The sequence below is a fragment of the Ascochyta rabiei genome, chromosome 4, assembly GCF_004011695.2.
Source record: "Ascochyta rabiei chromosome 4, complete sequence".
In the NCBI taxonomy this organism is placed as follows: Eukaryota; Fungi; Ascomycota; class Dothideomycetes; order Pleosporales; family Didymellaceae; genus Ascochyta; species Ascochyta rabiei.
In genome coordinates this window covers 2,086,554-2,110,917 of record NC_082408.1, presented here as the reverse complement: position 1 = coordinate 2,110,917, position 24,364 = coordinate 2,086,554, and the positions used below count along the sequence as shown (strand labels likewise).

General features: G+C 56.3%; 10 protein-coding genes across 11 annotated transcripts, besides 19 other annotated features; 5 read left to right on the top strand and 5 right to left on the bottom strand.

The window, feature by feature from the left end:
• Positions 1-819: 819 nt before the first annotated feature.
• On the top strand, positions 820-3,161 carry EKO05_0003149 (Heat shock transcription factor; the record flags this gene model as incomplete). Its single annotated transcript, XM_038937731.1, has 2 exons — positions 820-1,265; positions 1,355-3,161. The coding sequence occupies 2 exons, from the start codon at positions 820-822 to the stop codon at positions 3,159-3,161; spliced, it is 2,253 nt and encodes a 750-aa protein (XP_038801708.1).
• A 9-nt stretch (positions 3,162-3,170) lies between these two features.
• Positions 3,171-3,215: a tandem repeat.
• Positions 3,216-3,560: 345 nt separating this feature from the next.
• Positions 3,561-3,591: a tandem repeat.
• Positions 3,592-3,631: 40 nt separating this feature from the next.
• EKO05_0003148 (uncharacterized protein) lies at positions 3,632-4,924 on the bottom strand (the record flags this gene model as incomplete). The annotated part of the gene is made up of 1 exon (XM_038945222.1): positions 3,632-4,924. The coding sequence occupies one exon, from the start codon at positions 4,922-4,924 to the stop codon at positions 3,632-3,634; it is 1,293 nt and encodes a 430-aa protein (XP_038801707.1).
• A 785-nt stretch (positions 4,925-5,709) lies between these two features.
• On the bottom strand, positions 5,710-6,525 carry EKO05_0003147 (uncharacterized protein; the record flags this gene model as incomplete). The annotated part of the gene is made up of 1 exon (XM_038945221.1): positions 5,710-6,525. One exon carries the CDS (start codon positions 6,523-6,525, stop codon positions 5,710-5,712), a length of 816 nt encoding a protein of 271 aa, XP_038801706.1.
• Positions 6,526-6,603: 78 nt separating this feature from the next.
• Positions 6,604-6,686: a tandem repeat.
• A 264-nt stretch (positions 6,687-6,950) lies between these two features.
• EKO05_0003146 (Phosphoinositide 5-phosphatase) lies at positions 6,951-10,001 on the top strand (the record flags this gene model as incomplete). Of its 2 annotated transcripts, XM_059636101.1 has the most annotated exons (2): positions 6,951-9,224; positions 9,274-10,001. In XM_059636101.1, the coding sequence occupies 2 exons, from the start codon at positions 6,951-6,953 to the stop codon at positions 9,280-9,282; spliced, it is 2,283 nt and encodes a 760-aa protein (XP_059492084.1). The 2 variants fall into 2 exon arrangements, with proteins under 2 accessions (XP_059492084.1, XP_038801705.1); XM_038945220.1 differs by having other exon boundaries at positions 6,951-10,001.
• Positions 10,002-10,216: 215 nt separating this feature from the next.
• Positions 10,217-11,091, bottom strand: EKO05_0003145 (uncharacterized protein; the record flags this gene model as incomplete). Its single annotated transcript, XM_059636100.1, has 4 exons — positions 10,217-10,638; positions 10,829-10,895; positions 10,964-10,996; positions 11,053-11,091. The coding sequence occupies 4 exons, from the start codon at positions 11,089-11,091 to the stop codon at positions 10,217-10,219; spliced, it is 561 nt and encodes a 186-aa protein (XP_059492083.1).
• Positions 10,416-10,454: a tandem repeat.
• Positions 10,735-10,796: a tandem repeat.
• Positions 10,925-10,959: a tandem repeat.
• A 390-nt stretch (positions 11,092-11,481) lies between the features above and the next one.
• Positions 11,482-12,024, top strand: EKO05_0003144 (uncharacterized protein; the record flags this gene model as incomplete). The annotated part of the gene is made up of 3 exons (XM_038937989.1): positions 11,482-11,523; positions 11,571-11,673; positions 11,729-12,024. 3 exons carry the CDS (start codon positions 11,482-11,484, stop codon positions 12,022-12,024), a joined length of 441 nt encoding a protein of 146 aa, XP_038801703.1.
• A 345-nt stretch (positions 12,025-12,369) lies between these two features.
• On the bottom strand, positions 12,370-13,450 carry EKO05_0003143 (ubiquitin fusion degradation protein; the record flags this gene model as incomplete). The annotated part of the gene is made up of 2 exons (XM_038937909.1): positions 12,370-13,119; positions 13,172-13,450. 2 exons carry the CDS (start codon positions 13,448-13,450, stop codon positions 12,370-12,372), a joined length of 1,029 nt encoding a protein of 342 aa, XP_038801702.1.
• Positions 13,451-13,813: 363 nt separating this feature from the next.
• Positions 13,814-15,124, top strand: EKO05_0003142 (uncharacterized protein; the record flags this gene model as incomplete). Its single annotated transcript, XM_038945219.1, has 1 exon — positions 13,814-15,124. One exon carries the CDS (start codon positions 13,814-13,816, stop codon positions 15,122-15,124), a length of 1,311 nt encoding a protein of 436 aa, XP_038801701.1.
• Positions 15,125-15,586: 462 nt separating this feature from the next.
• Positions 15,587-15,616: a tandem repeat.
• A 558-nt stretch (positions 15,617-16,174) lies between these two features.
• Positions 16,175-16,230: a tandem repeat.
• Positions 16,231-16,318: a tandem repeat.
• Positions 16,319-16,371: 53 nt separating this feature from the next.
• Positions 16,372-16,451: a tandem repeat.
• An 88-nt stretch (positions 16,452-16,539) lies between these two features.
• Positions 16,540-16,573: a tandem repeat.
• A 78-nt stretch (positions 16,574-16,651) lies between these two features.
• Positions 16,652-16,698: a tandem repeat.
• A 403-nt stretch (positions 16,699-17,101) lies between these two features.
• Positions 17,102-17,143: a tandem repeat.
• A 222-nt stretch (positions 17,144-17,365) lies between these two features.
• On the top strand, positions 17,366-19,314 carry EKO05_0003141 (Peptidyl-prolyl cis-trans isomerase pin4; the record flags this gene model as incomplete). The annotated part of the gene is made up of 2 exons (XM_038937877.1): positions 17,366-17,722; positions 17,776-19,314. The coding sequence occupies 2 exons, from the start codon at positions 17,366-17,368 to the stop codon at positions 19,312-19,314; spliced, it is 1,896 nt and encodes a 631-aa protein (XP_038801700.1).
• Positions 17,794-17,854: a tandem repeat.
• Positions 18,207-18,242: a tandem repeat.
• Positions 19,315-19,941: 627 nt separating the features above from the next.
• Positions 19,942-19,983: a tandem repeat.
• Positions 19,981-20,014: a tandem repeat.
• Positions 20,015-20,986: 972 nt separating this feature from the next.
• Positions 20,987-21,019: a tandem repeat.
• A 344-nt stretch (positions 21,020-21,363) lies between these two features.
• Positions 21,364-21,400: a tandem repeat.
• A 973-nt stretch (positions 21,401-22,373) lies between these two features.
• Positions 22,374-24,185, bottom strand: EKO05_0003140 (uncharacterized protein; the record flags this gene model as incomplete). The annotated part of the gene is made up of 1 exon (XM_038945218.1): positions 22,374-24,185. The coding sequence occupies one exon, from the start codon at positions 24,183-24,185 to the stop codon at positions 22,374-22,376; it is 1,812 nt and encodes a 603-aa protein (XP_038801699.1).
• Positions 24,186-24,364: the final 179 nt, after the last annotated feature.

The following is a 24,364-nucleotide window of genomic DNA, read 5'->3' as shown; positions in this document are numbered from 1 at the left end:
TTTCCCCTCCTGCGGCCAGAAATTGCAGATGGAAATCTCCGGAATGCTATGCACTTTTCCATGTTGCCGGCCCGCAGGAGTCTCTGGGTAAGGATTTGGGATCGGCTTTTGTGTGGTGATCGATGCCGTCATGGTGGAGTGTCTGATTTGGGTGTCAGGCACGAGTCAGTCAACCAGCCGCGCTAGGTGAAATCAGCCCGCGTCATTCGCATCTTTCGCGGTATCAGTGAATTCATCCGTAACGCCGTTGTGCCCTTCCGTACGATTGCTGGCTGCCTGCCTGTAGATGCCACATACACGCCCTCACCAGTCTCGCGACATGTCACGTTGACCGGCACGGATCTGGAAATTTGCTTTAAGAGCCGTCAATTCGTTCCCTCGACATTGCGCACACGGCCCGCTGCGCTTCCTCGCTTCACCACGGCTTGCTAGAGCAACCGCTCCGAGACCGTCGCATAGTCGCGCTCTTTGAGGCTCTTGTTCGTGTTCTTTGTCGAGCGTATTGCCTGTTTGGGGCCAATTACTTCCGCAGTTTTACGACACCGCGACGAGACAACAAGCTGGAAGGAACGCGTACATACATAATCACGACCAGCCCGCGGCATCCAGAACTACAATAAAACTCGGCGCTCAGCTGGCTTCCGCTTACGCATCTGGAAACCACGAAGACCCGCGACTGAGAGAGCAACAGCCAAGGTTGGAACGACTTGGAGAAAGTGCGGATCACCAGGCTTCACTACTTCACGAGGTCTGACTCACGTGGTGTGGTAAAGCGTTCAAGCCACCTTTCGAACGCCGTCCTGTGAATACGCAGCGCACATGTCGACACGCAAGCGGCGCGCTCCGGGCTCAGAACCACAAGCCCCAATGCAGACATACCCGCAAGACGCCAGCATACCGACCGATCAATACATGAACTGGAACGATCCCACAATGAGTGCTGACATGGGCGCTTTCAACGATCCAGCGCTGTTCGACAACTACAATACAAATACGATTAGCAGTGGGCACAACCGGGTAGTTTCGCTGGACGGAATGCATGACGCGCCAGATATGAGCTCTGGACAGCTGGTCAGGCGAAATCCCAACCAGCAGCTTGCACCTGCACCGCGGCGGGGGCAGTGGGATGGCTACCCGAGCCCAACTCAGCAGTGGGACAACATAGCTGATGACGATGAGGAGTTGGACCAGAAGGCCGCAGTTGCGAAGAAGGATGCGCAAGCGAAAAGGAAGCAGATTCCGCCGTTTGTGCAAAAACTGAGCAGGTAGGTCTGCAGCAATCACTTTCTATTCCGCTGATCGAACGAGTTTTGTTTGCCAGTCAGATCCAATACAAGTGCTAACGTATTTGCAGCTTTCTTGACAACAACAAGAACGAGAACCTCATCCGGTGGTCAGATGACGGCAACTCATTCATCGTACTGGACGAAGACGAATTTGCGCGAACGCTCATCCCAGAACTCTTCAAACACAACAACTATGCCTCCTTCGTTCGACAGCTGAACATGTATGGCTTCCACAAGAAAGTTGGGCTATCAGACAACTCCATGAAGGCGAGCGAGACCAAGGCAAAAGCGCCCAGCGAATACTACAACAAGTACTTTAAGCGCGGGCGGCCGGAGCTGTTGTGGTTGATTCAGAAGCCCAAGAATCCTATGACCGGTCCTAAGCGGAAGCGGGACGACGAGGCCAAGGGTGATAGCGATGAAGAGCGCAAATACGTGCAGGACACTGGTGGTGGTGGCTACATCGAGGAGTTGACTCCTGTCAGGAGGAGCGACGATATGGCCATGATCCCGCGTTCAGAGTACAACAGCTTGCGAGTCGAGGTTCGAGAGTTACAGCAACAACAAAAGCTCATCTCGAATGTTTTGGGCCAAATCAAGCGTCAGAACGACGAGCTGTATTCCCGAGCAACGTCCTTCCAAGCGCTACACGACCGCCACGAGAACTCGATCAATGCAATCCTCACATTCCTGGCTACGTTCTACAAGCGCGGCCTGGAAGGCAATACAGGGGGTATCAATCTTGCAGACATGTTCTCTGGGGCGCGCCAGCAGACTCATGGGAATGTTGTAGACGTCGGTGATTACCAGGCGCCAGAAATGAACAGATCGCCATCGTTCCAACGAAAGAAACAGCCTCTGGCGCTCTTGCCGGCTCCAGCACCTGGGAAGGACTATCTGGCGCCACCTGGTGGCCGCGCAACCACAATGAGTCCTACGACAAGGCCGATGCCTAGCCCCATCACAAGACAGAACAGTCAACAAGCAGTCTTCAGAAGTCCTTCGCACACGAAGCCTCAGTCCTCCACGTCTACTCCGCAGGCGCGTGACGGGTCCTCTTCTATCCCTCTCCCTAAAGTGGAGTCGCAGTCACCGCAGACCATGGGACCCCTTCCCGAGGCCGAAGAAATGCTCTCTGCCATCCAAGATGCAAACACCAACGCCGGTCACTCCTCCAGCCAGGCACCACAGTTCGACTTCCCCGCCGCCTTCTCAAATTACCAAACCGCCGACGGCGCCGTGCCTCTTACAGCCCAACAGCGCAACGATGTCCTCAGCCTCATGGCGAACAACACAGCAGCATCAAACACAAACAACGCGCTGACAAACCCGAATCCACCCGAGATGAACAACCTCTTGAACGATTTGAGCAGATTCCAGGAGACGCAGCAACAACTCGAGCTTCTGCAGAAGATGAGCGACCAGCAGAACAGCAGAGTGCAGAGCTTGCAGGAGCGACTGCAACCGTTGAGCCCAAGCGGACAGATTCCCGGTCTCACAGAGAACAACACGAACTACTTCGGCAACCAGCTCGGCGACCCAAGCCAATACGATCTCGACCTCGACTCCTTCGTGCAGGACAACGACTACTTCCCGAACAGCACCTCCCTCCCACCCAACGGCAACGCCACCGACCCCAACAGCGTACTGCCCGACTTCAACTACGACCTGCCGGACACCAATCCCGGCATGAGCGGCGGCGGCAACTTCACCGACACCTTTGACTTTGGCACCCACGACGACGGCACCCTGCACGTCGGCGACGCAAACGACGCGCGCGAGAGCGTCAGCTCGTCCGGCACATCGCCCGCCGCCACGGTCGAGGAAGTCGAGGACGAGACGCGCCGCCGCAGCCCCAAGAGGCGGAGGAAGTAGAGCCGACGTACATATACACACGGACACACACACACACACACATGCAGACATACATGTACGCGGCGGACACGATGAGCGTAAGGACTGGGTCGCCAAGGAAGGATAGGAGTCAACTCCAACAGCGCGCAAGTCGTTGGATTGGATTGGATTGGAAAGCATAGCGTAGGCGCAACTTGGAGCCTGAGCTTCCGGGATTGGAGAGCCAGGAGCGGTTTCTAAAAGGTGAAGGCAGCTTTTCCACCTTGTACTTTAACTTTACGAAGTCATGATAGTACATAAGAAAAGCGATTTGCAAAGCAGGCAGTTTCTCGTTTCATCTTCATTTCATTCTGTGCGTCACGGTCTGTCTGGCTGTCTGTCTCGGTTGGCTAACTATGTGTCTTTGGTATCTACCGCTTCTCTCATCTCATCTCTGTCATTCTCTCTTCTCTTTTCCAAAACGCCATCCGGGTCACACTCTCTGCATCCGTCTACTTCTTCAACGCGCGCCCGGCAATGTCCTTGCGGAACTGCATGCCCTCGAAATGTATGCACTCGACGCCCTTGTACGCCTTCGCGACCGCCTCCTCGAGCGTGGGCGCTGTAGCCGTCGACGCAATGACGCGGCCGCCAGAGGTGCGCAGCTGGCCGTCGGTCACGGTGGTGCCGGCGTGGAACAGCACCGTGTCGGCGGGCACAGCATCGAGCTGCATGGGCGTGCCCTTTGCGTACGAGCCCGGGTATCCGCCGGCGGCTACGACGACGGTGGCGGCGGATTTGGACGAGACCTTGACATCGACTTCGGAGAGTCGGCCCTCGGCGCATGCAACCATGACTTCGGCCAGGTCGCCCTCCATCAGGCAGAGCAAGGATTGCGTCTCAGGGTCGCCGAAGCGGACGTTGTATTCCAGCACCTTGGCACCGTTTGGTGTCATCATCAGCCCTGTGAATAGCACGCCCCTGAATGTGAAGCCCTCGTTCCTCATACCGTCGATGGTAGGCTGCAGGACGTCCCTGTCGATCTGCGCAAGCAGCTCGGGGGGTGCAATGCGCGTCGGTGCGTAGGTACCCATGCCGCCGGTGTTGGGGCCTTGATCGTTGTCGAAGATGCGTTTGTGGTCTTGTGCGGGCGGGAGCGACTTGATCGTGTGTCCATCGCTGAAGGTGAGGATGGAGAGCTCGTCGCCGGTGAGGAACTCCTCGATCACGACTTCGTCGCCTGCGGTGCCGAACTCCTTGGTGAGCATGATGTCTTTGAGCGCATCGTGTGCTTCTTGCTTGGTCTGGGGAATGATGACACCCTTTCCTGCCGCCAGCCCGGAGGCTTTGATGACGACGTTGTGCGAGATCGAGTCCAGGTACGCTGTCGCAGCGTCGAACGAGGAGAAGTTTTCGTATGCGGCGGTGGGGATGCGGTGGCGCTTCATGAAGTCTTTGCTGAAGGTCTTGCTGCCTTCCATTGTGGCTGCGGCCTCGCTGGGCCCGAAAGCCTTGATGCTGGGAGCATATTGCGCGAAGTGGTCTACGATGCCGGCGACAAGGGGAGCCTCGGGACCGGGGATGAGGAAGTTGACGTTCTTCTCTTTGGCGAACGCGACGAGGGCGGGGAAATCGGTCTCCTTGACCGTTGTGACGTTTGTGACCTTGGAGTCGATGGTTGCTGTGCCGCCGTTGCCAGGGCAGACGTAGATGTGCTCAATTCGTGGGGATTGGAGGAGCTTCCACGAGATTGCGTGCTCGCGGCCGCCGTTTCCTACTAGAAGGACACGGAGTTGGTCAACCATTTTGTGTGTTGTATCGTCACTGGGCGATGAAGCTCCGATTTGCGGTGTTGAGATTTTTTGGCTGGTCGAAGGTACCCCGCGGCGAAGTCGACAGGGATCTGCGGGAGTGCCGTCACCGGCGGCTTGTACCTGAGCGCCGTGAGCTCTACATGTGTGAAGAGGAAATTCTTCCTATCGAACCAGACGGTTGCGCAACGGTTTGGAATGTTTAGTGAGACAGAAAGAGCTCGCTGTGCTGAAGTGAAAAACCTGGGATAAGTTGTGGTATGGGTGCATTCGTGCATGGACGTATTGCAGCTACAGTAGGCCATGCCTTGCATACCGTGTCCGAGCCACAACTTGGACCTGTAGAAGACGTGCCACCAAGTACGATGCTAATCGAAGAGGCAGATACGACCGCATCCAGGGGAGACGATGGCAACTTAGGCTGTGTATAATGTCTCCGTACGGTAGGCGAGCGACAAAATAACTAGACAGCTACCTTTTAGCACATAGCAAGCTTGCTGCAGTGCGTGTTGCATGCTTGTATCACCCCCCAAGAGAAAGAAAGATATCTGTAGCAGATTGCGTATCGTCAAATCATCCTCTCCAACGAAGAGCTGTGGTGATTCGCTTGGTATGTCCTTTCGCCTTGAATGGAGGAAACGGACCAGGTAGGCATATGACAGTTGTTCCTTGTGATGTGACCAGACGCATGGATGAGTTCAACAAGTGGGGCGCTCTGATCCGTTCCCGTTTCGCGGAGCTGAGTAGCTGAAGAGCCTCCAAAGCGTCCTGGTTGCCCCTCAGCCCAGGCCGTTGTAGTTCTGCTTTGCATTGAAGAACAGCTGGCCAAGCACGTCCTGTTGTGACATTCCAGGGTTGGGTGTGGGCGTGTATGCTGGCTGTTGTGGGTAGTTGGTTGGCATGTGCTGGCTGTGGTGGTCGTGAACACTGAAAGAAGCGTCTTGCTGGCGTTGCTGGCCAAAAAGCTCGCGGAGGGAGAGCTGGCGTCCCATGGGGGCAGACGTTGCCGACTCGACGTGCTCTGATGCCTGATGCACGCCGTTCTTGCCTTCCAGCTCCTTGCCCTCCCGGCTCAGCCGCGCCTTCTCTGCGGCTTTCATGATCTTGTCGGCGGTTTCGATGCGGCAGTTGGCAGTGGAGGCGGGCGGCGGGTCTGCGAAGACCCAGATGCCGTAGACCTGGTCGCCGCCCTGGAGGATGACATAGGGGTCGGTGAACTCCATTTCCTCTTCGCTGGTGAGCTCCAGGTAGAAGTTGTCCAGGCCGCGGCGGTTGAGGATGGCAACGCTGCAGCGGTCGGCGCCAAGGGGTGATGGTGTGAGCCTGCAGAGGAAGAGGGTACCTTCGACGCCGAGCTTCTCCCATTGCTGGGTCTCGAGGCTGAACGTGTAGAGGGCGGCGTAGGGCGTGACGTGCTCTATGGCGACCAGCTCGGGGTAGATGCGGCGGAGGACGGAGAAGTTGAGCTCTTCGTTGGACCGCGGCGAGGGGAGGGGCACGTCGACGGCGGGCGGCGGCGCGTCTGTCTCGTAGTCGGAGGGCTGGGGCGGCGGCTGCGGGTGGTGCGCGCGGGCCTTGGACTTGTGAGGCGCCATGGCGACGGCGATGGCGGGGAAACGGTCGTGGGCGTGGGGGGTATCAGAGTGTTGGTGGCGTGGCCGAACGTTAGCGTCGTGTTGGTGTTGGTGTAATTGTACTGATGTTGGTGTTGTGTTGATGTGGTGTTGGTGTTGTGTTGGTGTTTTGTATTGGTGTTCACGTTCGAGGCCGCGTTCTGGAAGCTTGCAGCCAGAGAGCTTAGGCGCGCTGCACGGCCAACGGCAGCCACGCTGGGCGTCATCGACCCTGCATGCCCTTCACGTCGCTCCGTCATCCCTTGGTGGGGAGTGGCTGTGTGGGCCGCTTAGACGACAGCACGCTTCGCGCCGTCAACACCTCCACCACCATGAGCTGACACGCTTGACAACCCTCCCTGTGCAGATCCCGCCCGACACTCTTGCTGCGACTGCCCCGTCCCGCCATGTCGTCGAGGACCGGTTCAGTGCGCTCGACCCACACTGCGCGCTCGTCCATCAACACCGCCGACCGCCTCGAGGCCCTGGTTCCAGGCGCATTCCCTGATCTGCGCTCTGCCAGTCAGGCCTCGCTCACCACCCAGCAAGTCTCCCTCCAGCAGATCTTGTACGACCGCAGAGCCGAGTACACCCGTTCCCGCAATGTCCGCATCAAGGTCGGCTCCTGGAACGTTGCTTCCAAGAAAGGGACCGAGCAGGATGTCGCTGCGTGGTTCGTCAGGGGCAAGGGCGTAGACAAGGCCCTGGCTGACCTTGGAGTCGCTGAGCCAAGTCGCAAGGAGGAGAAGCACAAGGAGACAGTGGCAGACCAGGAAGCACGCTTCGACAAGCATGCGCCCACCGTTCCCTACGGCGATTGGGGCTCGGTGCCGGGCGACGACGACGTCGATCTATACGTACTCGGCCTGCAAGAGATAGTGGACATCACTTCTGCAGCCGAGGCGCTGAAGCCATACACCGATCCCACCATGGCCAACAAGTATAAGGCTTCCCTCGAGGCAGCTCTCCCTGAGGGTTATCAGCTCGTGGCAGAGCAGCAGCTGCTTGGGCTGTGGCTGGTCATCTATGCCTCACCAGCCCTCTTCCCCCAGATCAAGAACATCAGTACGACGAGCGTTGGCACCGGACTCATGGGTTACATGGCGAACAAAGGCGCTGTGACGGCACGAATCGTCCTGGGCGAGACTACCCGCCTCGTCTTCATCAACTCACACCTGGGCGCTGGAGCCGACAAGGCAGCTTTGGAACGCAGGATCTGGGACGTTGCACAGGTCACCCAGAGGACGCGCTTTGCCCCAATAGTCGATTCGCTCGGCTCTTCACAGAATCAGGGCGAGGGTCTTGGAGACGAAGAGTTTGCTTTCTGGTTCGGCGACTTGAACTTCCGCATAGAAGGCATGCCAGGCGACGACGTGCGCCGCTTACTCACTGTCCACACAAAAGATATGGACAGGGAGGGAGAGCGCCCCTCTACCTCGGACGACTCAGGCGACATCACCAGGCAGTCCTCGGACGGTGCAAACGATTCCGTTCCTCTACCGCCTGAGCTAGACCCAGCCTCTTTGCAGACAACCATCTCGTGCCTGCTACCTCATGACGAGTTGCACCAGCAGATGAAATTAGGGAAGGCTTTCCACGATGGATGGGAAGAAGGCCCAATCAGGTTCCTGCCCACCTACAAGTACGACGTTGGCAAAGTAGGCGTCTTCGATAGCAGCGAGAAGCACCGCTGTCCCAGCTGGTGTGATCGAATCCTTTACCGAACTCGCACCGGGAAGCAGCGGTACGATCAGAAAGTCAAAGAGGATGCAGATACTCGCAGGAGAGATGAAGAGATGAAGAAGTTAGGAATGGACATGCCCGGCACTGCCGACGTGCTGTTTGACTACGACCCTGACACAGACGGCGACAATGGTGATTACGACGAGTACGAAGACAACACTGAAGACCCAGAACCTGAGCAAGTCATGACCAAGGACGGGTTTCAAGATGAGATTCTGCTCGAATACTACACAAACCACATGCGAGTGCTGTCGTCCGACCACAAGCCGTTGGATGCCGTCTTCTCGTTGAAGTTCGATGCTGTGGTACCGGACCTCAAGGCTGCTATCCACAGCGAAGTGGCTCGCGAGCTAGACCGCCAGGAGAACGAAGGCCGGCCCTCGATAGCTGTCGTTGTTGATCGCGCGACTGGCTCGTCATCACCATCAAACGACAAGAACGCGACAGACAGCAGCTTCGATGGCGTCGACTTTGGCGATGTCAAGTTTGCCAAGTCGAAACGTCGGAACATTACCATTGCAAACACAGGCCGCGTGCCTGCCACTTTCGGCTTCGCAGACCGTCCCATCGAAGAAGATCAGGACGCAGGCCCCTTCCCCTCCTGGCTGAGCGTCACTTTCGACAAGGAGTCTGATGCGCGCTCCAAGTCTGGCCCAGACGACATCCAGCAGCGCTACACGCTCGCGCCGGCCGAAGTCATCAACGCCGAACTAAAACTCAAGCTCAAAGACGTTAGCTCTGTACGGAATCTCAATAATGAATCCGAGTCTCTTGACGAAGTCCTCGTTCTGCGTGTCGAGAACGGACGCGACCACTTTCTTCCCCTGCGCGGACACTGGCAGCCGTCAGCCCTGGCACGCACCGTGGACAAGCTGATCAAGATACCTGAAGGTGGAATCAGGAGACTGCAGCACCAGATGCCGAGCGCAAGCGAAACGGTAAAATGGTCGGTGCCGCGAGAAATATTCAGGCTGACGGAGGCGATAGAAGACCTGACTGAGCGCGCGCTCGCAGAGTGGGATATGACCAAGTCATCTGAAGATGAGAGGGCGCCGTGGATGGATAACGCGGGTTGGCCATTTGTCAAGACGAGCGCGAACGGCGCGGCCTGGGAGGAGCAGCACGAAAACGAGCTTGCAGACCTCTACGATGCGCTAGACACCGACTCACCCTTCGCGCCCGCATTCGACCCGGCAACCCCAGCGCCGCAAAGAGTCGAGCTCCTAGCTGCCGTCCTGATGACGTTCCTCTCCAGTCTCGAAGACGGCGTCGTCACAAAGGATCTTTGGAAACACCTCGAGACCAGCATTGTCTCGCAGGAGAAGAGTAAACAACAGCTCGAGCGCGACGACCAGAAGATGGCCGTGCTGGAAATCATGGCATCTCAACCTCCCCACAACGCAACCTTCCTCCTCTTGCTCTCCTTCCTGCAGAATCTCGTCGCGCAGATCTCGACCGCAAGTGCACCGGCGCCTGACGCCCCGCGCAAGAGCATCGAGATGCCCAGCAGCCCGCAGGCCAAAGTGCACAGGCGGACGCTGAGCAAGGTCGCTGGCGAAGCGGTCAGGCAGCTGGTCGTGCGAAACTACTGTGTAGTCTTCGCGGACGCCATCTTCCGGTCCAACGAGGACAAGCGGATGAAAGAAAAGGACAAGGCGATTAGAAAGGAGAGGATGATCAGGGTTCTGGATCTGTTTTTGGGCGAGCAGGAGTAGACCACACCACTTACGACTCGAAATGAAGACTGAATTCACAAATTTTGTTCCGCTTCTGGAATCTCACCTCGCTCGTGTAGATCAGATCAGCGATCTCCTTCTCATGTACGCCGGTCCCGCATAGCACTCCAATCACTCCACCCTCGACCTCGTAGGTTCACGGAGTGACATGCATCTCAACGTCACCCATGCCAGTAGGAAAAAGAACCCCCTTCCTAGACTTCAATCTTGATCTCACCACCTCCATCCTCATCTTCTTCGCCCTCCTCCTGCTTCGCCACCTCTGCAGCCCCACTGCGCTCCCCTCCCTTCTTCACCCTGGCCTTCTTGGCTTCGCCCCGCGTCTCGACATCGCACTTGCTGTCGTTGTCGTCGCCGTCGGTCTCAGAATTGGTCTTGCGCTTCGTGGACGTCGTCTTCGCAGTCTCCGCAATCTCCGCAGTCTCCGCAGTCATCTTCGCAGTGCGCTCGGAACCCTCGATCCCAGCAGCAGCGAGTACGGTGTTAGCTTTAGCATTGATCTTCACGCCCTTGACAACACCCTCGACGTTGCGCCATCCCAGCGCCTCGAACCTGCTGCGCTGCTCGATGCGCATCCTGCTCGCGCGGATGCGGACGCCGTTGTAGTTTGAGCCCGCTGGCGATTCCGTGTTAGCTCCGTGCGAGGCGGTGCGGGGCGAGGCGATGTTGTCTTTGTTTGCTGAGACGCAGTGGAGAACTGGGGAGGGAGGACGATGGATGGAGGGATGGAGGGATGGATGGATGGATGGATGGATGGATGGATGGATGGATGGACAGAAGATGGGGAACTGAGAATCAAGACTCACGTATAGCATCGACGAGTCTACTGTAGTCGTCCGTAGTGAGCGTTCGGCCCATGGTCAGAATCAGAAGCTGCGAGCGTTGGCATGTGAGCTACTCGTGAGATCGAGAGAGAGGGAGAGGGAAAAGGAGAGAGGTACTAGACGGTCATTCTCTGCTGTCCAGCCGAACTTCTGTTGCAAGTTAGTGAGGGGTGAGGAGGGTGTGGGATGCTAACAGAAGGGCGCACCGTCTCGCCTGCTTCGCTGGGGGTTTTCTTGGGAGGCATGGTGGTGAGGATTTGGGTGTCTGTGTGCAAAGACTGTGAAAACGAAAAGTCTGTGGATGGTTGAGGAAGCTCGAGGGCGGGAAGAGTGAAGTCAAATGGATATGCGTGATCGGCGGCGTGTTCACGGTGATGATGAGGGGCCAGATGAGGTGAAGGTGAGGTACTGAGTCGCCTACCGATTCACGCTGCAAAACGAGAGTCGCGGGACTCTCACCTTCACTTTGACTTCCTTGCTCCGATCAGAGATAGTGGCCAGGTGTATAAAGGTTGGGCTCTCGACATATCCCTCTGTCTCTCACCTTCCACACTCCAAGCTCAAGCTCCACACTTTGCATCTCTCAGCTTCACGCCAAGATATCACATTTTCCAATCGCACTAACGCTACCAAACATGCCTCCAAATAAGACAGCCAGCGGCGAAGGCGGCGAAGGCGTAAGCACCCCCACACACGCTCCAACCAACGCACTAACACACCTCAGAAATTCATCTGGGAGGGTGCCAACGAGAACAAGCTCCTCCTCATCATTCTAGGCCGCCACATCCAAACCTCCGAGTTCGAAGAAGTCGCCCAAGCATTCCCCGGTACCTCAGCTCCCCCTCCCTGCAGCCCTTGTCTCACGCATACTAACCCCAGCAGGCGCCACCGGCGGCGCGATCCGCAACCGTATCGGCGTGCTGCGCGCGAAGCAGAAGAAGGTGTACGAGGAGCTCGGATGGGAACTGCCTGGCGGCACGACTGCTTCGGCTAAGAAGGGCAAGTCTACGCCGTCGAAGCGCGCTTCTGATGAGGATGGCGAGATCGAGACGCCGAGTAAGAAGCCGCGTATGGTGCGCAAGAAGAAGGAGGTCAAGTCCCAAACGCCTGAGGAGAGTGATGCTAAGGATGAGGAAGAGAAGGTTGATTATGTCAAGTCGGAGCCTGATGAGGTCTAGGGTGTGGTTGTGCGCTGCTGAGCTTTCACCGTTGAGAGCCTGAGGGTCTTCTAGGGGTCAGCTTTGGACTTTTGATACGATACTTGGTGTCATCGCCAGATATGCGTGCAGATGACGTTGCGTTGGCGCAGTGTCTTGCTGGTCTTTGAGGGTCTAGGCAGTCGGATATCGTACTGTGTCAAAGTCAGCCAGCAGAAGCATCTCGTCTCAGGATTTATTGTAGAAGTGAAGTGTGAATTGAAGCAGATCGTAAGGTATCCCAGAAACGCCGTATGCCTCTCGAGTTGGCTCCCACGCTAGCGCCTTGCAATGCATCGTGTCTCATCTACCGTCCGTCCAGCCATCCTATTTGTCGCCCTTCTTCTTCCGCAGCGTGTTTCCCGCGCCATCGAAGTGCTTCGACTGCTTCTGCTCGCCCTCGTCTGCTCCTTCCTTGTTCTTGACGGGCTTAATCTCGTAGCCGAAGAAGAGCTTGCCGGGGGCCAGTCGCAGCGGCTGCGGGCCGTTTGTGCGTCGTACTGTTGGTGGTGGGTTCGTGGACTGTCCGGCAATGGGTGTGGAAGCTTGTGGTGTCGGTGCCTTGCTACCCTTCTTGGACAGCTTGTGACCACCAGTGAGGAAGTTGGAGGATACAGCCTTCGCGCCGGCAGCGGCAGTTGATGCTGAGGGCGCAATCGCGGCGTAGTTGATGGCCTGTGCCATGGTGCCCTGAGAGTGCAGTGTTCCACCCTTGCCAGCCATAACACTTCGCGGCGTGCTGGTCCCACTCGTCCTCTCAGGCTCCTTGTAGCCCACGGGCGGTGCGAAGTCGACAGACAAGTCCGTTTCTATGGTGCATACCGCCTGGCTAGGGTGTTCTGGTTTAGCTTCGAGTACGGCAACACTGTACACACTGTCGTTGTAGCCGAACGTGAATATGTCGCCCTTGGTCAGACATGCGAAGTTCCGGAAGGCGTTCTCAAGGACCGCTTTGGGGTCTGAGATCTCGAGAAAGGACGAATCTTGCGGCTGCAGCTTGATGAAGGTTCCGAGGGGGATGTCAGTGGACTTGACTTGTAGTAGATCGCCAGGTTCAAGCAGGAGTGTCTGCATTATCTGTGGTGGGCCGTCAGTACACCGTTTGGTCATTGCTGTATTGACAACGTACCCAGTACGGCAGGTAGATCTTGCCTTCCTCCGCAATGAACTCCAGCACACCGGCATGTGTCTTCTTTCCGTCTTGCGCACCGTTGATTAGCTCGAAGAGCATAGGGTATGTAATGTGTAGTCGTGTGAGCTTGTCGAGAGCGCTGGGTGGTAGAAACACTTTGCCGCCGTGGTTCGCATCCGCGCGGTCCGGGCCAGGCAGCATGGCAATAGGATAGCAGCGGAAATACTCGTCAAAGCGCCTAGGACCGCCACGACGCAGCGCCTGGTACGCAGCCATGGGGTCGTCTTCGCCGTAGAAGTTGGGGTTGAACTGGGTGTGTTAGTGGAGGTAGCTGGGAGTGGTGGGGTAGGACTTGCCATGGAGTAGGAAGTCGCACCCAACTAGGCAAGAAACAGCTTCAATAGAGAGTGTTGGGAGTTGCTTTGGTGGTGGAGAGCCTGTGCGTTATAGAGGAGTCTGGTGGCAGATTATCGAAAGTGATAGATGGACAATGACGAACTGCAGGTGAAGATGGAACGGCTGACTGTTCAAACCGGTCGCGCAGGCGCGTGAAAGCCCGTGCTGAAGCTCTCAGACGTCACCAGGCTCCTCGCATTCACGACTCCAATCTTGAGTCTTTTGGCACACACATCCTGCACCATGGCAAGTTCCAGCGGCAAATTTAATCCTGTGCGTCCAAAGCGCGACGGCGACCACTTCACACGCACACACCACCTGGATGCTGGCGAACCGTCAGCAAAGAAGCCTCGTTTTGATCCACGGAACCCCTCCACGCTTGTGCAAGATGCAGACGAGGAGGAGGATCCTGCGCTCGAAGCAGACGTGATTGGAAAGGGGGCCGGTATCAAGCGCAATGCAGTCAACATTGACGGCTACGATTCAGACAGCTCCACCGAAAACTTCGATTCCCGCGCAGAAGCCAGGAACAAGAAAGTAGCACCGCCGGAAGAGGATGACGACGACATGTTTGCAGAAGACGATAAAAACAACGAGGAGGACGAGGATACACGGCGAGATGAGACCAAGAAGAAGCAGCTGCGGTTCTTGGACATGGACGAGATCGAAGGACAAGAGGCTGAGAGCAAAGCTGGTGGCCATGTTGCGGTAGACTTCACGGGCAAAAACAAAGACACGGCCGATGTGGAGAGCAGCAGTGAGAGCGGCGACGACGAGGATCGCGACCGCATCGACTCGGACGTGGATGAAGAGATCGGTGCTGGCGGGAAGAAGAAACATGCGCCCAAGCTCGACGCCTTCAACATGAGCGCGGAACAAGAAGACGGTCGCTTCGACGAGGCTGGCAACTTTGTGCGTAAAGCCTACGACCCAGAAGCTGGTCAGGATTCGTGGCTAGAAGGCATATCGAAGAAGGACATGAAGCGGGCCAAGGAAGCGCAGGACATGCGGGACGCTGAACAGAAAGCGCGTGAACGAGCGGAGGACTCCATCATCACGAGCGATGTCTTGTCGAACCTGATTGCGCGGCTGGACGTTGGCGAGACACCGATGGAGGCACTGGTGCGCTACGGCAAAGCAGCGCCCAAGAAGCAGAAGCCGAGGTACAGCAAGAAGAAGAAGGGCCAAGAGATGGAAGTGGACGAAGACCCAGCTCAGGCAGCCGCGGCGGCCAAGGCAAAGGAGGCCATCGACTCCATCACAGAGTGCGCCAGCCGTCTAGAGGACCGAGGCATGGAGGACATCTACGAGCTCGAGCGCGAGATGATCATGCGGCTGTACAAGCGCGACACAGGTGAAGACTGGAAGAACCCACACGCGGGGGAGGTGCAGTGGGAGTTCCACTGGCTCCATGCGCCAGAAGGAGACGTCAACGGGCCGTACGACCAAGCGACCATGCAAGCTTGGGAGGGCGCCGGGCAGTTCACCGCTGGTGCAGAATTTCGCAAAGTGGGTGAGAGGGAGTGGTCACGAATCTTGGATTTCGACGAGTGAGCGTTGGCAGACACGACTTCTGGATATCATCAGAGCACCGCCGCACTTGACACGCCACGATGAGATTCCCGCCGATTCCATAGCAGAGGCGTGAGGGCAAGGATAAGCCATGTTTGAACTGAACTCTGGTCACAGATACACAGGGTTGTGCAACGTCGATGCAAGCTCTCACGACAGCGACAGCGGCCGGCTACAGTGACAGGTGCAACGAGGCTGTGCTGCTCGCAACAGATAACGTGACCTGTATGCAATGCAGCCAAGCGATGGTAGCAGTGCCTCTTGGATGCATACAGCCAGTCGGAAAGAACAGAAAAGCGGGAAGCGGTGGTGATCGCTCGGGGCAGTCTCTTGACACTAGCTCATCGAATCAAATGCAGTGCAGCACGCTGTGCGACCAGAATCTCGGCTCAGCGTGACTCCTTTCGTGTCGACGTGCAGGTGGAGCGAGCCGTGAGCCCAACGTGATGATGATGATGATGATGACGATGCATGCATCTGCAGTGCGCAGTCGTTGCCTCGAGAGTCAGAAAGTTCTGGCAGCCTCGCATCTAACGGCCAATCTTGCCTTGCTCCTGAGCTGCACGGAGAGCACGGAGAGCACGGAGAGACGAGATGTGACCTGGACATTGCTCGGTGGCAAGGGCAGCTGATGCCACCACCCGGGCGCCAGAGGCCGTGCAATGGGCCTCGTGCACCGTCCCAAGGTTCGCAGCACACCCTTACCGTTTGGCGGTGGCGTCAAGACAGACGGTGGTGGGAAGGGGGAGTTTGTCGCCGACCAGCAGACGCACGAAGGCGAAAGTGAGAAGAGAGGTGCCGGTGTGCGGCAAGGACAAAAGCAGCATCGACAACGATAGGGGCTTGGGCAGGTTGGTGAGCGAGCTACAGGTGACGGCGCGAGCCATGGGCGGCCCGTTGACTTCCAGAAGCCAGCAGAAGGAATCGGGCCGGTGCTGGCATGGAGTCGAAACACGCTGTGAGCCATGCTGTGCGGGCAGGGTGCGATGTGAAGCGCGAACCTGGTCAGCGCTGCAGGTTGGAGGTGCTCGACAGGCAGCAGGGATGCTTTTGCAGGCAGGCAGGCAGGCAGGCAGGAGGCAGGCAGGCAGAACAGAACAGAACAGAACAGAACAGAACAGAACAGAACAGAACAGAACAGAACAGAACAGAACAGAACAGAACAGAACAGAACAGGGCTGTTGATTGCACGCGTTGTTAGGCGTTGGACACATGATGCTTGCACGAAAAGCGTCCAGCGTCCAGCATCCAGCGTCCAGCGTCCAGCATCCAGCGTCCAGCGTCCAGCATCCAGCGTCCAGCGTCCAGCTGCACACCACACGGCAGCGAAAGGACCACACGGCAGCGAGAGGTATGCGTGTGGTGAGAGCCAATGATGGATGCAAGTACACGTCTCTCGCTGCTGCTGCTGCTGCCGCCGCCGCCGCCTCTCTGACTGAAACGTTGGGTTGGAGGCAGTCAAAGGCAGTCACAGTCAAACGTGTGCGCCCGTGGTGCTGTGTGCTGCCAGGGTGTGGGTGCTGGGTGCGGGTGCTGGGTGTGGGTGCTGGGTGCTGAGTGTTGAGCCTGCGGTGCCGGCCCAAACAAACGTCTCGCGCTTTTTCCTGCAGGCGTCGCAGGCATCGCAGCCGCCTCCCCGCCGTTAGTGGGCTCGAGCGAACAGAAATTCGCAGCACACGCAAACGCCCGCCCTCCTGTCCTGCCCTCTGCCGCTCTGCGCGTCTGACAGCCTGCCCCCTCACGCAGCCCCTTGCGCCGTTGACTCGACGCGTGTGTTTGGCGGCCACTGAGCTCGCTGACATCTGCTTAGCTTAGCCCGGCGCCTGTGCAGTGTGACCCACCCGAGAGCCGGCTCATTAGCAGCCTTCGCAGCTGTCGCCAGGAGAAGACGAGCTGGGCTCCGCAACCCGGCTCCACGCCAAAGCACGCAGCACAGCACCCAAGCACGTCCACGGTCCACCCACGACCACGACCACGCCCACGCCCACGCCCACGCCCACGTTCACCGTCAACCCGCCTGCCCGCGCTCCGTGAGCTGTCTTCCCCTATTCCAGCCCTCGACGCAGCGGCCCTGCGTGCCAGACGCTCCGCCCGCCGTGCACCCCTCGCGCCCTCATCTGCGGACCCTGTCCGCTACGACTCGCGCCTCTTGGCACCCATGGTCCCTTGAGCCCTGATTATTTTCATCACCGCAGACATCGCCCTGTCCACGACAACCCCATCATGTACTCGACCTACGACCAGCAGTCGTCGCGGTCGCCCGGCTCGCACCGCAACCAGCCGGGCACCCTCAACAGAATGCCCTCGCGCCAGTTCGACGCCTACCAGCAACAGCTCGGCCAGAGCAGCCTGTACCCCCAGCACGACGACCACCAGCGCCCCTACGACCAGCAACGCCCCTACAACGACCGCCTGAACAACACCGTCCACGCCGCCTCCGCCTATGCCTACGATATGGCCCCACACCAGGGCTGGAACACGAATGCCTTTGCCCAGAACAGCCTGGGGTCGCTCGGCGGAGCTGCTGGCCAACGCATGAAGTCGCAGACGCGCGGAGGCGGACGCAGCGCCCTGCCTGCCGTAAGATCCCACCACCCTCCTTATCATCATTGACACCGCGCTGACACTGCCAGGGATGGATGGAGCCGCCGCAACAACAACAACAACAACAACAACAACAACAACAGCAGCAGCAACAGCAACAACAACAACCCCAGGGCCTGCCCAGCTTCGCCCTCCCCGGCCTGGGCAACGGCAACGCGAGCGCCATGCTCAACACCGGCTACGGCCACGACGTCGACGAGGAGCTCATCCCCACCGCCATCGTCATCAAAAACATCCCCTTCGCCGTCAAGAAGGAGCAGCTGGTCCAGCTGATGACGGACCTGCGTCTGCCCCTGCCCTATGCCTTCAACTACCACTTCGACAACGGCGTCTTCAGGGGTCTCGCTTTTGCAAACTTCACCACCGCCGAGGAGACGGCTACCGTCATCGAGTCGATGAACCACTTCGAGCTCAACGGCCGGAAGCTGCGCGTCGAGTACAAGAAGATGCTCCCCCTCGCTGAGCGTGAGCGTATCGAGCGTGAGAAGCGTGAGCGCCGCGGCCAACTCGAGGAGCAGCACCGCCCGCTCGGAGGACAGCTGCACTCGCAGGCCTCCTTTGGCTCGCTTGCATCGCACTCCCACATCCCTGCCGCCTCTCCGTCCCCTGTTTCTGCTATGCGCCAGCAGAAGATGGGCATGGCCCACAACGGCGCGTCCGAACGCGTCGCCAGTGCCCCTGTCGACGTCGACCTGAACGACCCGCAGATCCTGCAGTTCTACTCTCAGCTGCTCCTGTTCAAGGAGTCACCTGAGCGCGACAGCATGACCTTCCCCTCGTCCTTGGCACCCCCTCAGCGCCGCATCATCCACACCCTGGCCCATCAGCTCGACTTGGCTCACGTGTCCAAGGGCTCCGGCGACACCCGCCAGGTCCACATCTTCAAAGTACACAACAACCAGGGCCTCAGCCCGCCCATGCCGCAGATGCCCACCAGCCATCCCACCGAGCAGCCAGGGCGCCGTGGCCTCAACCGTGCTGCGACCACGGACTTCAGCGACGTTCGTGCATCCGAGGGTTTCTACAGTGCTTTCGGTAGACAGGCCTCGAGTCTGCTCGGTTTCCCGGATTCCCCAGGCGGTCTGAACGCAGTGCCCAACCTTCGAGGCGCCAAGTCGTACGCCGACCTCCGCTCGTACACGCCCTCGCCAGCGCCCTCGACCGCAAGCCACCCGGTGGGACGTCCTGGTGGCATCTCTCTGGAGGGTCTTGGCTTCAGCGGCAGCAACACCAACCCCAACGGCACACCCACAGCAGGCTCCATGCCACAACGAGATGACGGCCTGCTCGAGAGGCAGCTGGAGCGCATGACACTGGGAGGCACCTTTGGGCAGAGCGGCAGCAGCCCCCGTTCGCTGCGCCAGATGACTTCTTGGGAGAATCCCGGCCCCATCGGTGGTCACCGTGCCTTCAGCTCCAACTACGACGACCGTCCATCGAGGCAGCCTCGCGGACCGCTGCCAGAGCGAGGACAAGGCTTCAGCCGCCCCCGCCAGAACGGCCACCAGGGCCGCGGCAGTGACGAGCTCTCTTCGCAATCCAACGTTGAGATCCTCGTGGGCCAGTGAATACCCTACTACACAACGCACCACGATCCACGCCACGACAACGTAACGCACCTACCGCTCATTAGCAATACACTCGTAAACGACACAACCTGCGACACAACCCACTACGAAAGATGATGACGTTTACGGCCAGCACACACGGCACCCACAGCACAGGATGGACTTTACGACGTACGACGCCTACGAAGAATGATGCTACGAGGGTAGAGAATCAGTATACTACAGCCTACAGCTACATTGGGCCCGCGCCCCCAATTCTATTTACCGGCATTTTGTTTCTTGGCTGCTTGCTTGCTTACAAATTTGGTTACCGAAGAAGAAGAAAAAGCATCATGAATAACATACATTGGATCAGACGCGATTTTCCTTGTTCACTGCCCAGCTCTTTCCACCTTGATCTTATTGCCACTTCTTTCTTTCCTTTGCGAATGAATCGTTCATGTTTACCCCCCGAGAAATATCCATATGTATTATTTTCTATTGGCATCTCCATTCCCATTGGATCGGCATTGGATACTCCCTCTCCCCTCTCTTTTTCCGACTTTTGATTGGCTTCTCTCTCTCTCTTTCTTTTTCTAGTCCAGCTCAACTCGACTTGATTGCTTGCAGGCGGAGGTGAAGGCAGAGGTGGAGTGCAGTAGAATGCAGTGTAGTAGAATGCAGTGCAGTAAGTCATTTAGTTGGTTAGTTATTTAGGTAGCCCACGTAACATAGTAAGATTGCAGTAATTAGAGAATTCAATTCTTTGCTATTCACTTCTCTTTACTCTTTTCATTTTAAACTATGTCTCTTTCTAATAATTAAATTCTACCAGTAAAGTTGTGTTTTCTATTAGCTTCTCTCTTTCTGTTAGATTGGTGTTGGAGACTCTCTCCACTCTCTCTTTTTCAATCCATCTACTTCATCGGCTTTTCTTTCCCTTTCTTTCTGTAGTGTAGCGTAACTTAACTAACCTTGATTACTGATTTGATGGTGGCAGAACGCCAGTGGCTCACCTATCGAAAACTCGTGCGCCACAGAGCAGATCCACCAGCGCAAGAATTAAGCTCCAGAAGATCTTCCCTGCCCTGTTCTTATCAGGTACAAGGTAGGTACAGAGCTTGTCCATATAAGGAAGGTTACTTACGCATTCTTCTAAGATCAGCACGGCTAGCTCCTAACTGGTACAGATACTGGTTAAGATGGCTACTAGCTATACTTAAACCTTGATCTACCTCCCAGTTGTTCCTGGGCTTGTTTTCCTCAATACTTGTAGATGAAGATGGAAGGATTGGTAATAAAAAAACTGTTGTGCAGTATAGCGTAGGTAGGTAGTTAGTCAGTCAGCCGACGCACCAAAGCGAAAAGCGCAGTAATCAAAAGAACCAGATTCTTTACCATTGCCTTGTTTCTTTCTTGCTTTTTCTGGAACTTTGCTTCTCTCGTGATGTGCTCATTCTACCGGTGACGATGCGTGTTTTCTCGCAGCGTGTTCTTGCTTCCTCCTCACGCTGGTCGCTACATCATGGTCCTTGCTTTCTCGCTCTGCTGTTTACCGGTATGACTCTGCTCAGATGTTCTTTGTTATCCACACTGCCCCCGTTTCAAATCTCCGGAACACGACTGCACCGCATGTTCTTCTCGACGGCTAGACGAGGGATAATTTTCTTGGGGGGGGGAGGGGGGGTGCAAGTGCTATTGCTATTACTATTGCTATTGCATTGCTGTCGCGGCTCTGCTGGCTCTGGTCGGCTTGCTGGCTTGCATTCTCGATCCTGGTCCCTGGCTCTACTCCTCTTCCACTTGCGACTGGTGCTCTTGTCGCGGTTTCCGTTCCTGTTCCGGTCTGTGCTTGCTTGGATGGGGGGTCTTGGATCGTGGTGTGGCGTGCTGTGTATCTGTTGCGCTGTCGATGTGCGGGTGGGGAGTGTCCATGGGCGTGGGTATGGGCCTGTGGAGTTGGTGTTGGTGTTTGGTGATTGGTGATTCATGGCAGTATGGTACTTGAATATACGGCACAACATGGTGCAATAGCGTCATCAGAGCAACTCTCAGTGGGAGCTAAGGTTGGTAGATCTTGGATTGTAGATCGTAGACTGTAGACCGTCGCGTTTGCCTCTCCAAACAAACAAATGAAAATATAGCAGTCCAGCATGCGGATTTTGTAGATATTGAGATTATGGCGGATGTAACGCAATGCGACCATACATTGATGAGATGGCGGCGATCACTTCTCATCTGGAGGCAACACAACGAACTCATGTTGCAGGTGGTTTGTAACGATGCGCTCACTCGCGGAATACAACGGGTTCGAAGTTATGCGTTGGTGCAGAAAGAGGGTGTGTGGGTGTGTAGCTGCTAGGCCTTCGTGCAGGCGTGAATCCTGGAGGTTCAATGTACGAGAGTATGTTCCACTACCTCCCTGCCTCCGCTTTTTGTCTTCGTTGTAGCTTAGTATTCAGGCTCGGGTGGTTTGGTGCTGAAAGTGTGGAGTCATATTGTCGATTGTTGGGTCTCGACCGGACTGGGTTTGGGAGGTCACATGTCTATATGCTTTGGTTCAATTCTGATGCCAAAGCAAAGCCACTTCGATTTGAGGGTTTCGGTGTGGTAGACTGGGTTTCATTGATAAGAACTGTGTGGTTGAAATCGCACTGGTCGTGTATGAACTGGGATAGAGGAGTTGGTCATGACACAAGCCTTTAGATGCGAGGTGTAACGGCGATGGGACTGCATGATCTCCATGCGGTATTCAGTAACGGAGATTTTAAGACAATTTATCTTGCTGTTTGTAGAGAATCAGAAGCGCCTGAGTGTTGAATGCGCGACGTTGAACTAGTCAGGCTTGTAGTGGGATTGTGGTTGAGAAGGCTTGTAGTCGAAGATCTATCTACGTAAACACTAGGGTCAGGAGCTTGGAGCGTGGCGTGGAGCTTAGAAGGCGGGATAATGGAAGGAGATGGCGAATTAAAAAAAGTATTTCGATGAAGCGAGAACGTTGAACATACCAAAGCTATTCAGCAGGGAGAGTAGGCGGAATCAAACTCCAGAGTCGTGATTTCTTGAAGAGGGATATGGCTCTAGCAGAGATAAATGTCCTGTTCTCCAATGTCCCAGTCCACCCAGTCTTTGCTGTCGTCCGAGCCCAAGATGTGGCCATAATTGGTATAGCCATCCAATGTCACGTAGGTTTGCTGGCCCAGTATAGAACAAGGACCGATGAACTTGAAATGGTGCTCCTGGCTAGTTTTGCGCAGTATGCAAGGCAATGTGCAACCGAAGATGATGCCGCACATGTCCCCTTCTTGAGCAACAGCCGGACTAAGACCCATGTAGCCGCGCTCGGTGAGGAACAACCTCTTACTATGCACATGTGCCTTGATCCAATTCTGAACCATGCTTGTTGTATGGTCGTGCTCCTCATGAGTCCACCTGTCTGGAGCATTACAGATGCCCTCCAGAACTTGGAGATAATGCGTTCTTTGTTGCGCCCATGCATTCGGATGCCCCTTCCCTGTAGTTTCAGTCAGAGCCGAGATGAATGCCTGAATGGGATACGAGCTTGAATAAGGATTCACCGCATTACATAGTCGCACTGCTGCCCAGATGCCTGCTAAAGTTTCCGTGGTAGTCGTGGGCCCATCAAACACGCTCGTCATTAACGTTACGGGCTCAAGGACCACGCCACGTACTTTGAGCAATCTCTCCCCGATCAACATTGGCTTGCAAACAGCTCCTGTACGTGAGGTCTTCTCATACCCGAATCTTGACGGCGTGGGCTCGCTCCCTCGGTAATCCCAGTCTGGAACCCAGGTCGGTATGCTGGATTGCAGCGACTGAGCGTCATGAATGATCCTATCCAGGATCTTCGGACTGTTGGTAGTGCGTATGTATTGGCGTGCAAAGCTATGGTAGACTTTCGGTATTGCATCTTCATAGTTCGGGTCTACCTGAATCTGGCCCTCTTCTTCTGTGGGCATGTCGAGGAAGGCGTAGAGCCTATCACGTGGATCCGTCATACGCAATTTTCTTCCTGCGGCAAGATAGTCCAGAACAGAATTCCTCCTCCACACGCGGCGTCTCATGAAGCACGAGACTTCCCTGATGTTATGGTCGACATAAGCGTCGAAGTGGGTTTGAGCAAGGGAAGTTATATTCCCGTTCTGGGCCTCAATTTCCCAGGCCCGCACTTGGAGCCAAACGAGAGTAAGCATCAATTGCGTCCAACCAAACTCGCTTTGACCCCAGATCACCCAACCGTGCTGCGCCAAAGCCGCTTCCCGAACGACCCATCCGCGATTAAACCACTCTTGCTTTAGAAACACGCTCAAAGATATCCATCGCTGATCGTCCACGAACGGTGTTTTCTCATAGTATGGGAAAGAGTCCCAGGTTGTTCTGCAGATCTTTTTGAGCTCGTTCTCGATCATCCTCGTCACATCTTCCAGTAAGCTCTGCACACGTGATCCGTGTCCTTCATAGTCCTCACCCATGTGCATAAGAACGCAGGTGGCACGTTGGTAGATTCTGCTCATGATCGCGACCTGATGGCCCTTCTCTTTCAAATCCTTCTGATTTATACAGATAGAATCCGCCCAAAGGGTTCGGGAGGCGACTCGCAGCCTCGATCTCCGGAGCACTTTCGCCAGGTTCGAGGTGATTAATAGCACTTTTCCGTCACAGATGATGGGGTATTCCAGGTCACTGATCCCCCAAACGTACGATACAGCCTCGTAGAGCGGTGCCTCGTCCATAAGTGTGGCATGGAGGCTACACTCTAACGCATCTTTGTCGCCGCCAGGATGAAGAGTGAGGTAACGGAGGGCATCCCCCTTTGGTAAGACATCATAGACGTATGGTCGTAGTGACGATGCAGTTGTTTTAGACATCATGCGGAACCCTCGACAGTGTCCCGCCTGTCTGCTGCAGCCTGACCAAAAACACAGATCGCAGGAATCACTCCAAAGCCTCCTCTCTCAGTAGAACGGCTACGTACTTGTATGCCTTTGAGGTACTTTGTGGGTATATAAACACAGCCTGGAAATGAAGTGGGAAGGGTGGACTATGGAGA